Below are 12,982 nucleotides of genomic sequence, written 5' to 3'. Positions count from 1 at the left end.
TGAGACCATAAAAGGCGTATATGTTTGCATGCCTCATTCCACCATAAGATATAATATCATCTACAATCCATGTTCAGTGATATATTCATGGCTGGCATGCATTAACTTCATGATATATTCAACCAAAAGACTAAATTATGTAGCCCACAAGATGAAATTGGGCAAATACTGGCCCTAATATGTAAGACGATAATAATGGTTCAGCATCTAAACATGAGGCTATGCCGCTGTCCATACCTGCAATTGTTGATGTAGAAACATTATACTGATCGAACATTTCATTCTTGAGTACGACCTCTTCAAAGTTTTGGTGAAGGTTAGAGGCTTTTCGTGAGATTTGCAGTACTGCCTTCAACTCTTTTGCGACCTCTTTCATCGTAGGTCGTTTCTTTCCATTCAAGTTCAAGCACCTTTTCACAAGGTTGACGACTGCAATAATCTCTTCTTTCTTAGCTTCCTTCAAAACTCGATTATCAAGAATATCAAACAAAATGTTTTCTTCCATTGAATTAATGAAATATGTGGCTAAACTTTTGGTTTCTAGCGACCCATATTTCATCCTCGAAAAAATAATAGTCATTGATTGGAAGGCATCCTCAGAAAATATGCTTATAGTTGTCATCAAATTGGACAATCAGGTCTCAAAGATTTCATGCCATCATTGGAGCCATATACTAAGATATTTAGAGAAGGAAACATATGTAATGGTAACTACAAATAATTAGCAGAAAACAAGAGAAAACTTCAGGACCAACCAAATATAAGCGAAAATTTTAATGAAGGAAGAATGGAAGGGAGCACAGACAATTGTCCATACAAGAAGCAAACCTTAAATTGGATGTGAAAATTCCAAGAGAAAGAAGGGGTTTCCCAAGTGAAAGATAGGCAGTCAAGCACTACAAAACAATACGAAGAATCCTCGTAGAGACAGGTATTGGCGTTTGCTCAATCCATATTTAGGATCTCACGAGCCCAATTTAGAATCACTGACTAAGAAGCACCAATTCCAGAAATTGGGAGACAAATCAGGAACAATTGATAATTTTTCAGTCTTAGCAAGGTAAATGAGAAGCACTAATAGCAAATAAGCGACTAGGATATTCTTCTATCAATAAAGCCAATATTTCACCAATTCTAGATTCAATCAAGAAAAGAGATCACTCGTCTGCTGACTCAAACAATAAATAATCAGTTATCTAATTCACGCGGACGTCAAAATTCATAGCTTTAAACTTTTGCTTGAATCTTAACTGCTATGAAATACACACAAAATATATACGTGTACACAGAGAACTAAACTCAACTAGAGCAAATAGCTGCGTTAACCCCCGCTAATCAGAGATTTTTGTTCTTTGCAAAAATCCAGATTGACCAGAGAATGAGCTAAATCTGACCTGGTCCTGATTTTCCAATTAAAAAAAAAAAACGGTCCAAGAACAAAAAGATCGAATAAAAAGCATCTTTTTCATGTTCAATGTTTATAACTAAGGGAAAATAAAGTGCACTTTCGATTCCAAAAATGACAAATTATCCTACATTTCCACGGGAGCGAAACAAAGCTCGAAACAAACAAGCAAACAAATAAATTACAATTTCTAATCGAAGCAGCAATTAAGAACCAGAAAATGGAATCGAGTGCACGAAAAGGCAAATCCGGAGAGAGGGAGAAATCAAAGAGGGCAAAATTACAAGCAACCAAACGACACCGCACGGATCGAGGCATTGAAGATTTGAATTTAGAGCTACATTTCAACCATGCACGAGTAAGCAGATCCGAGAGGGCAGAGAAAGAAGCAGAGTGTGGCAAATGTGGGAAAACAACTCACGGTTTTGGTCCGATCTGTGAAAGGACGGAGTCTCTGCCTCCGATCTCAGACTCTCAGGTTTCTGTTGCTTTCAGGCTTAGGCCTTGGGCCTTGTGGACGATGGTCCTCTCTCTTCTTATCGAGCTGTGAGTGTGTGTGTGTGTGTGTGAATGTGTCTGTCTGTCTCGTAAGTGCGCTTCTGTGACACGAGGAGCTGTGGCCAGGGGGCTGCGACACGAGCTCCCAAGAGCTGCGGGAAAGGAGATAAGAGTTGCCCAGAGCTACGATAAAGGAGCTGTGCGGGAGATAGGGAGGGATGAAGGAGATAGAGCCGCCGGAGATAGGGAGGGAAGAAAGAGATAGATGATGAAGATAGGGAGGTAACAAGGAGACATGGCCGCGGGAAGGAAAGCGAAAGGGAGCCGTGCGAAGTGACCTCAGAAAATGATTAAATATTCGATTTGATTGAGCTACAGGTCAATTCAAATATGACTTGAGTTTTGAAATTACTGTAGCTCATCTTGTAGATAAAATTTGTTTAGCTAATTTAATGTAGATCATTTTTTCTTCAAATTAGTTAAACATCAATATCATGTACAGTCTTTAAATGAAGATTGTATATATAAGTCTAATCAATTTTATCTTTAATTTTTTTTAAAATTATAATAATATTCTTCTCAAAATGATTTTTTTTTTATTTAATAAATTATTTACATATACAATTTCTATCTGGAGATTATAAATAAAATTTCTCTTAATTAAATTATAACTTCTACTTGCATTTGCCAGTGCTCTAACCCCCAAATCTAATAAGAATTATTTCTCTAAAGCAAAATCAGCTGAGTCTTACTTGTTTAAAAGAATTTTATTGGGTTTTCAATTCCTATATATAAATATATACACACACGTATATATATTGCTCTTTGGAGTTTCAAAATTTGCAAAAATGTATTTTCTATCTAATTTTTGTTAATAAACATTTCGCTTCTAATTCATTTGGACTTTTAAATTTTCTCTTATTGTTTATTAAAATTTCAATTGTTTATAAAATGATAGATCAATAATGCTACTTGATCATCGGATGCTTACAGTTCAGATGACCCTCTTAATGTACGTAGCATCACTGCGTGATGGCACTTGATTTATTAAAAAACTAAAAAAGATTTAAAACACAAACACAATATGTGTAGAGGAAACTTAAGGTTTTAAAATCTTGAATGAAAATGCTATTCCATCAAAGAATATAGTAAAAATAAAGTTACAGATTAACTAATGTGACTTAATATGATACAACATATTTACTTTATAGTAAAACTAAGAACGTTACAATATATTTATAAATTTATTTTTATAAAATAATTTTATAAATAAATTAGTATTTCTCTTTCCCTTATGAAATTGTTGGAGAAGACACATTAGACGATAAGATGTTTCATATTTGATGCAGATTCAAGCTGTTGTACGTAAAGAAATATGACATTCTTTTTATTGCGGACGAGGTAGTACTACTCTCTGTTTCTTATATTTCCCTATATGTATGCATATCTTTATTTGTATCCTAATATTATAAGACCTGATTTGTTAATATATGTTTTTTTCTTAGGTAATTGGGGTGTATTTTGAAGGCTGGGCACAATGTTTGGGTGCGACAAGTACAACATAAAACCAGACCTTGTGTCCCTTGCAAAGGTAAAGTTGGGATATAATTAAACCCAGAGATAGAACCTCAAATCCCAGGCCCTTTCTTTTGCATATATGTCCATTGGAGCTGTACTTGTGAGCCCCGAAGTATCAGAAGTCATACATGCATTGAACACTTGTTTGGATCCCAAACTCATCTCAACTCATCATTATAACTTTTTCAAATTTCAATACAAAATATAATAAATAATTCAACTTTTTCAAATCTCAAAATAATAATAATATTAAAAAATAATATTCTAACAATATTTTATCATCTCAACTCAACTCACTTCAACATCCAAACACAACCTTAAGTCTCTCAAGTTGATGGTTATTTAGTATATGACCGTATATGCTTTCTCTTTCAGGTTTTTCTCTCATAAGATGGATTTACTTATTCTAGACACCCAGTATCAGTATCCTGCATCATTGCAATAGAAGCGCTTAAGATCTACAAGTGTGTTCTTTTCTTCTCATCCAGTTTTACCTGTTCAAAGTTCTACTTCATAGGTTAGAATATCTTGTACGTAGATCTACTTAAAGATTGTCATGTTGTGATTACTCGTTATTGTGATGGTCCTCACTACATGATTGAACTTAATATATGGTTGAGATAGACAAGCATATTGCTTAGGTTTTTTCCTCCTAATATTTTCTATCTCTCAATCTTATACTTCTTGATGATATGTATGTATTGCGGGGATAGGCTCTTATTTTGGAGCACTATGTGAGAAGCATGGAATGTTAGCACGTGTAGTAGTAGATAACATAATGGATTAGAAGATCAAATAAGAAATATTTGATTTTGCAAAAGAAAAAGTTTTTAGTGGATTATTTAGAGATATATTGGAAGGAATAATAGACTTGTGAGCATTGGGCTCCGTTTGGTGTTGTTGAGACGAATTTAATATACATTTGCAATTCTATTACTTATGAGTAATTTCTTGGAATCAGAGATTGCTAAAGTTCTCTCACAAAACTATATTTTTTTCCCTACTCCTTGTGCTTTGTCTTTGCTGTTCTTGTTGATTATACATTTGCATTGTAGACATGTATAGCCTGTTTTCATAAGAAAAACGCGTTGAGATTTGTGACTAAGAAAGGCAACTAATGAAAAAGTGGTTACAAAATAAAAGAATCGAGTCTGTTTTGGATTATATGGCTGACATTCTATTGCAACTTATTCTTCCTAAATCTGTGTCCAAGGCATTATTACATTGGTTTGAAATGGTAATTCTAATGATTTTCCAATATGATTGGAAGTTTTTGGGTCTCATGAAAATCAAATTCTGAAGTTCTAAATAGCAATAATTTTCAGCTAATAAGCATTTACGGAAAAGCGCTGAGGGCTACTGAAGAGAGGGTCAAGGAACTCAAGTCTCAGCAGAAATAGTTTGTTGCTGATAATGCTGAAAAATCATCTTGCTTCATGTAAACCAACATCAATTCTCTCAGTGACTTGTGAGACAGATAGTATTAAATAAAGCATCCAAGTTATAACCTGTGAAAATTTATCTTTAGTTTGATTTCTCTACATCTTTTCCAAATCCGGTTCTTCAAATTTAGATTTAGCTGACTCAGCAGGCAACTAGAAAGATCATGCCCATGGCATGTGACCATAACATGGAGAGAGAGAGAGTTGCTAAGAGTTAGTTGCTTCACTCCTCTCATCAAAGTTATTTGATGATTTTTGTGGATTTGATTCATTAATTGTTCCAGATATCCTTTCACAAGGGGTTTAGATGGCACAACAACCTTGGTCTCTGGTGGGTTTAAAGTACCCTTGTCATTCTCGAGAAGCGAGTTCCATTGGGTGGATTCAGTCTCTGAGGAAAATATATAGTGGTGTTGGCTCTTTTAGCAGATTTGTGGTTTCTTGAGGGTTTGACCGTGAGAGAACGAAAAAGAAGAGAAAAACTGCACACACCCAATTAAGCAATAGACCTTATAATGGTAGATAAACATTCAAGCGATCAATGGTCACCTGAGCCTGATGGTCTTCTTTATAAACCAAGATGTTATGTAGCTTATTTTTTTAGCAGTTCATGAAGCTTGTAACTTTCTTTGATCCTTTGAGCATGAAGAACATGGTCTAAATTTGTGAGGCCTATTACGCCAAGGGTTTTGTTGCTTTTAGCAGGTTGACAATCTTCATGATTTGGCAAGATTTAAAAGGTGAAAAAAGCCGAAGGTGGCTATTAAAGATAAATATAAAGAGGAGTTGATTTCTTCTTTTGCTGCAAACTCTAAACAGCAATAGAAACCCAGAGGGTAATATAAAAATATATGCTTATGAAACCGAAAAGAAAATTAGTGGACGTTTATGCTTTATACTACCATATATAAGATTATCTTTGTTAAATAATGAAAACTGCAAATTATGTAGCTTACAAGATGAAATTGAACAAACAATACAACACAAATCAAGTGTAACATCACTTGATGATTAAGAAGATACTAAAAATGGCTATGAATCTAAAGATGAGGTCGCGAATATACCATCCATACCTGATGTTGTTGATATAGAAACAACATCATATTCCTTGGATATTTTAGTTCCGACATCTTCAAATCTCTCCATATTTCTCTTGAAGATTAGAAACTTTTGGCGACATTTGGTTGGCCTCCAATTCCCTTGCAACTTCTCTCATTGAAGGTCGATCCTTTCGGTTCAAGTTCAAGCATCTTTTTGCAAGGTTTGCAACTGTAATGATTTTTTCTTTTTCTACTTCATTCAAGACTTGATTATCAAGGATGTCAAATAAATTGTTCCCTTCCATCGAACTAACGAAAAATGCAGCTAAACTTTTGATATCTCTGGTTCTTGATGATGAGATAGCTTTTTCTCTGGTCAAGAGCTCAACAAGAACAACACCAAAACTATAAACGTCACTCTTATCTGTAAACTGGCCTGACAAAAAATACTCAGGGTCTATATATCCAAAAGTTCCATGTACTAGTGTGCTTAGATGAGTTTGATCGATAGCAACAGATCTTGAAATTCCGAAATCTGCTACTTTTGCTCTATACTTGTCATCTAAGAGGATGTTTGTAGACTTAATGTCGCGATGGTAAATTGGTGAAGAAGCTACTGAATGTAAGTAGAAAAGAGCCCCTGAAACTTCTATAGCAATTCGTAAACGCATATCCCATGTTGGTGGAAACTCCTCATTTTGGCCATTGAGATATTGGGCAAGAGTTCCATTAGGAATGAATTCATAAACTAGAAGTGGAACTTCTGTTTCCAAACAACAGCCAAGCAACTTAACCACATTCCTGTGATTAATTTGTGAAAGAATCACGACTTCATTTAGGAATTCTTGAAGTTTCTCTTCATCAATTACGTTGGACTTTTTTATTGCAACAATTCTTCCATCAGCCAACATACCTTTGTAAACAGTGCCTTGTCCACCATGTCCAATTATTCTATCTGCACAAAAACGATCAGTGGCCTTCTCCAATTCCTTTGAATTAAACAATTTTGTGTTCTCAACTTTGTCTTTGCTGTTTGTAGATATTTGTTGCTCTAGTAGTAGTCCACATTTTTGTTTGAATAACTTCTCCTTGCGTTTAATCCTCATCCTTTTCTTTATCACTTTGTATGACCACCATCCACCAAAAATCAGAAATAAGACACCAAGGCTTGCGCTAACACCTATATATTTGACTCAATGAAATAGAAAGATTACTCCTTGCACTAGTACTATATAATGGTAAAATAATAAAATGGATGATTAGGAACATTGAGTAGTACTAGATAGACATGATTTCTATGAATGCTAGAATATTGCCAGCCGATGAAGTACTATGTTGTGCCGAATGCATGCAGGTTCACATAAAATTGAATTAGAAGTACTCCTAAAGATGAATGATAATTAAACTGAAAAAAAAAGTATAGCTTTCGGGTTGGAGAACTAACAAGCCTCACATGCTTCTTTCTAAGAAGGTGAAAAAATCATGGGACCCACATGAAAAATTTATTTTTTACCGATGGATCTCACTTTTTTTCAAATGAAGTACGCGTGATTTGCACACCATAAAATAATATCTAACATTACTTAACAACAAATATGTGTAACCTCTATTGATTAAAACTAACAGAAACAACCTAAATCGAATTCTTCAAAAATATAGCATAAGTATTTCTGAAAAAAAATGCAGTAGAGACGTGAGAAACAATTATAAATTAGCAAGAACAAAGCAGAAAAACAATATGAGAAAGGTTTACAAGTCGTTTTTGGCTCAATTTTCCAAAAGAGGAGTAAAAGAGAGCATTGGCATTGGACCATTAGCAATGCTTGGACCGAGTATTTACTGCACCGTAAATGCATAAGCTATGCATATAGATAACTTTAATATATAAACTGCATAGATATTGACTATCTAATTATATATATATATTAATTAATTAAACCAACTTGATGAAATGATATGGGCATATCTCAATTTCACAAATAAAAAATATATCTATATTTTAGACATTCATTTAACCATCTTCGTAGAAATAAATTGGAAGCTGATGTCAGCTTTCTTATGGATTAAATGGTAGTCTATATTGATCATAAGAAAGTTGTTGAAATATTTAATATGGATGAGATAATGGATAAATAATATTCACTAAAAGAGGTAAGGTCTAGTTCTCTAGGCTGCGTTTTGATACATAAATCATCTCAGTCCATCTCATCTCATCACATCATTATAATTTTTTAATTTTCACGTAAAATATAAGAAATAATTCAACTTTTTCAAATTTTAAAATAATAATATTAAAAAATAATATTCTAACAATATTTTATTCAACTTATCTAAAATTATTGTATCTTATCTTATCTCACTATCTAAACCAGCTCTTATAATTAGCATAATTAATGTTATTTTTACTATTTATGAGAATGTGGTTTCAATTCGTCGATACAAGAGAAGGAAGACATACCAATGATTATGAAAAGCTTGATGTTCTTAGCAACAACACAATGGAAAGAACCTTCTGTATTTTCACAGCGTGTATGTGCACAAGTGTTGAGGTCAGGGTCTGCACATTCGTCAATATCTGCCAATATTGCAATGGAATTTGTTAATATATTAGAGAGAGAGAGAGAGAGAGAGAGAGAGAGAGACAGAGAGAAGAGACAATTCGAGATTCGTCCATTTTTAATATTATTTCGCGTGACTCTTGCATGGTTGGACAGATTGAGTACTCCAAGTCCCAGGTTTTAATTTCATCTTAACATGTGCTTCCAAGCTTGTAAATTAGCAACTAGTGCCATATCCTTAAGGGAAAAAAAATCTTCACATGGTGTTGTTTGAATTTGAATTTTAGGGCCTCAAGTAAAAGAAAAAAAGTGATACCGGAAGGGATATTTAAGCCCCGCAATTTTAGCTAAAGAGATAAAGTCAAGAAAAGATCCAGACTTCTAAGAAGAAGAGACTCGTACTCCTAAGAGAGAAACGACTCAGCTCCTAATAAGCGATAGACTTAGACTCTTAAAAGGAAAATATTTCACAAGGTAAATTGAACTCTATCACTCCAAGGAAATAACCTATATAAATAGTGCCCTACATGACGTAACAAAAACTCAACTTGATTCACTTCTTCTTTATATACATTTACTCTCATATTGCTATACTGACTTTGGCATCGGAGACACTACAGGGCAACCAGTGTTGCCCTTTTGTTTGTTCGTTGCAAGTGATCCGCGAGGTTAGTGTTGTGAAACATGTCCTTAACAGATACATAGTATGAAAAACCTTATAATATTTATTGATGTCTGTATAAATATTTAGGACAATGCTAGAGTGCACACCTAATGTGCACTCCAAATATGCATACTAGTGTAAATTTTTTTTTTGTTTTTTATTTTTAAATATTTTTTAAACATCCTTATTAAGAAAGAACTAAAAAAATAAATTAATTTTCTTAACCATTAAGGAATAAAAAATAAAAAAAGATTGGTATTATCATTTTCTAAATATTTAGGACAACATTGAATGAGTAATAGATATTATAGTACTAAGACCCACTTCCTATATCTATCTACTACTTGAAGTCATTAAAGTTAGATAACAATTTGAGAAACTTTAATCCCACTTGGATAGAGGGCTTGCCTCCTCATAAAAGGGGTTATGATGATTAGATTTGAAAAATCTTTACACCAAATAAGTATAAATCCTTTGCAAAGTCAATTTTATGATCATGAGTTCTTCTACTAATCATTATCCGTATACTATATAAAAAAATAAAAACAAGTGTACGGTATATAGATATTATAGTACTCTGTTTTCCATGCACGATTTTTCTCCTTATTTTTTTTAACTTCTTTTATAATTTTCAATAACGGTATAAATTATAAATTTAAGTATTTTACCGATGTGATAGTATCATTTCATAAAATAAAAAATAAAAAATAAAAAAGAAACAGATCTTTTTTTAATTATGAGTTTTCCATTTAATCTGAATTTCAATTGTTTTCATAACTGATCTCTTAGATCTAAATTAACATAATTATAAAAAGATTTGTAAAATGATCATGTTGTGTTTGTATATAGAAAAAGACACGCTTTCTAGCTACACAGTTACAGAATATGATTTAATTTGCAATAAAACTCTTTTTTTTTTTTTTTTTAAATTTCGTTCACAAATCATATATATGACGCTAATGGTGTAAAGTATCAATCAAAAAATAACTATGCTTATAAAATTGGTTTTACAATTTTGACTTACAAATAAAAAAACTCAATTGGCCAGAGAACTAAATAAATGGAGAAAATTAATAATATAGGTTGTTACGAAAGATAAATTTACCTTCACATCCTCCAAGAAGATACGGATTTCCTCTATAGCCACTCCGGCACCCGCACAAGTTAGTATAGTTTTGAGTGCCATTCCCAAGAGTAATATACCGCCAACCACAAGAATAGGTCGAGTTCTTGTATTCTCTTGCCGTCGAGTTTTTCCGTATGGGAAGAGAATAGAAAGATGTATTGTCTATCCCCCAATCCAATACCACTGGAACAGACATGTTTGGATTCGTTGATAACTCTGATAACTCTGTGAAATTGTTCTCAAACCAATTCTGGTCAACCAAAAATGCATAGTTGCAGTACTCACTACTTTTCGGCTCTATAGTTGTATTGAATGCTTGGAGATTAAAAGGGATTGTAATTTGGCAACAGTTTGTGGCGTTGCAAAACCTTCCATTTGTGAATGGACCTCTGTCACAAGGGGTTGTGCACCCACTAAATGACAACGTGTCATCGTGCAAGGACCGTATTTGCAACGAGGCAGAGTTGCTGCAACCCATGCCAACGAAGCTATTCTCGTTGGCGGAGAAGGCGAAAGGACTTTTCTCTAACTTCAGATTATTTGTGCTGTTCGTGCCACCGGTACAGCTCGAAAATATGGGATAGCTGACGCGAACTGTGCCTAGGAAATCTATGTTAATCTCCAGCACCTCCAGGTCGAACCTCTTCAAAAAGGGTACTTTTGGAAATCCCGGATCATTATAAGAGTCATTTCTGCAGACTATTTCAAACCAATCTCCGACGTAGCAATCTTTTCCGATTCCAAAAGGGTATGGAATGCTAACGTTATTCCCACAGTCTTGTGGACATGATGTGCTTATTACGTTCGATGCTCGCGCGAATGCATTGACTGAGCACATGACTAACACAAGCATTCGAAACAGTAACATTTGCAATGCCATATAGATCTCTTTCTTTGATGATTATGATCAATTATTGAGGCCAAAGCCTCAGATCGGTTTATATTATACTTTGATCTTCAGATATTTCAAAGCTGGAAGTTGCCTATGGTTACCCGAATATATATAATTTCTATGAAAGTTGGCTACATAAGCTGTAGGAAAAGTCGGTCGTTTCAAACGTACTTACTGGTCAGAGAAAAGAAAAAAAAAATAGTTCCAAAATAATTAATGCTAATTAAACTTAATATCAGTCGGTCCATTCCTTCCAAAGTCTGGTCTACACATTGAATTGAGTATCCCAACGCCACATGTAGCTCTGATCCTTTCCCTCTCCTCTCATAAATTAACTAATGAAGTACTTGTCGTTTAATTTGTTCTAATTTAGTTTTTTAAGATTATTTTTTGTTTTGAAATAAGATGTTTTATTAGGTTTTGATAAAAGAGAGAGAAACAGGTAAATAAAAATACTATAAAATTAAAATATTATTATAATATAATTTTTTAACTTTATTTTTGTTTTAAAATTTAAAAAAGTTCAATTATTTTTTATATTTCATCTTAAATTTGAGAAAGTTGTAATTATTAGATAATAATTACATGAAAACGTTGAAGATTTAAAAATAAAAAATATTTATATTTGAGTGATGTTAAAGACATAAATAAGATGAGATAGGATGAGATCATTAATGTAATGAAATTTACCACTTAAATATACTACTTTTATCATGCATACTGAATAAGTTAGGCTTATCATGTTTGACCCAATTTATATAAGATTTTTAAATTAAAAGAATTTGTGGTATGGAGATCAGGAGACAAATGGCAAGAGATAGCAAGCTAAAAACCAAAAAATAAAAACAAAACAAAAACAAAAACAAAAACAAAACAAAAAACAAAAAACAAAAACAAATAAAAGTGGCCCCGGTGCATGGTTACCAATTAATTATGATCAGATCCTCGTCATGACTCCTTAATATATTTAGGTGGATTAATTATTTTATTTCCTTTATTAATTAATTGTCGCAATAAGTCGAATTAATTAATTAATCCACAGCCTATCGTAAACAATCAACTCATGAATGCTAGAGTAAATTAAATATATTTCAAGACTTTGTCAAGGATATGTTGAGAGAAAAATAGTATATTCTATGATCGGCCATGCATGAAAAATACAAATTCTTAGAAATATTTAAAGGGATCTATAAAATATTGCTTTCCTCCACTTAGACCAAGCTCTGATATATATTTGTTCTCGTACGTCATGGCCGGCTCACGTATATACGTTGCGTTAATTATATTTTCCTAATTCAAAGTTTTAACCAAAATTTTATTTTAAAAAAATATTATTTTTCTATTTTAATTACGTACCCACCCGCGGCCTAATTTCTAAATCACCGTATATCTCTTCGTTTTTTTTTTCCCCTATTCTATTAATTAACTAATTTTGTTAAAATTATATTTTTAAGATTTTGTTGTATTTTTAACCATCATTTTTTCACAATCTATTTATTCTCAAAACTAAAACTTGTATTTTCAACTACGTACGTATATACGTACATACTGTTGGTATTTTTTAATAAATAATATTTATCTATAACGTTTCTCTCTTTTAAATTGGTTGTTTTAAATGTTTCAGTTGCTCAATTATTTTCTAAATGCTCATTATCATCCGTTTTAACAATCAAGCCGTTTGAACTTTAATTTTATCCGTTAATTTCTTACCGGCTCTTTGTTAATGCTCCCTAAGTTTCAGCCGTTGGTTTTTCTTTAATATTTGGTAATGGCCGTTTG

General features: G+C 32.9%; 1 protein-coding gene, 1 long non-coding RNA gene and 1 other non-coding gene across 3 annotated transcripts; all 3 read right to left on the bottom strand.

The window, feature by feature from the left end:
- Positions 1 to 2,231, bottom strand: LOC118349563. Its single transcript, XR_004802544.1, has 2 exons — positions 1,827 to 2,231; positions 1 to 457 (listed from the first exon to the last, which is right to left on the bottom strand). It is a non-coding gene; the product is annotated as an uncharacterized LOC118349563 (long non-coding RNA).
- LOC118349737 lies at positions 593 to 666 on the bottom strand. The gene has a single exon (XR_004802656.1). It is a non-coding gene; the product is annotated as a small nucleolar RNA R66 (small nucleolar RNA).
- A 3,562-nt stretch (positions 2,232 to 5,793) lies between the features above and the next one.
- On the bottom strand, positions 5,794 to 11,191 carry LOC109019670 (wall-associated receptor kinase-like 8). Its single transcript, XM_035695109.1, has 3 exons — positions 10,291 to 11,191; positions 8,422 to 8,538; positions 5,794 to 7,155 (listed from the first exon to the last, which is right to left on the bottom strand). Exons 1-3 carry the CDS (start codon positions 11,189 to 11,191, stop codon positions 6,056 to 6,058), a joined length of 2,118 nt encoding a protein of 705 aa, XP_035551002.1. The 3' UTR covers positions 5,794 to 6,055.
- Between the last annotated feature and the right edge of the window lie 1,791 nt (positions 11,192 to 12,982).

This window comes from Juglans regia, chromosome 10 (assembly GCF_001411555.2).
Source record: "Juglans regia cultivar Chandler chromosome 10, Walnut 2.0, whole genome shotgun sequence".
NCBI lineage: Eukaryota > Viridiplantae > Streptophyta > Magnoliopsida > Fagales > Juglandaceae > Juglans > Juglans regia.
This window is presented reverse-complemented; position numbering and strand designations above follow the sequence as displayed.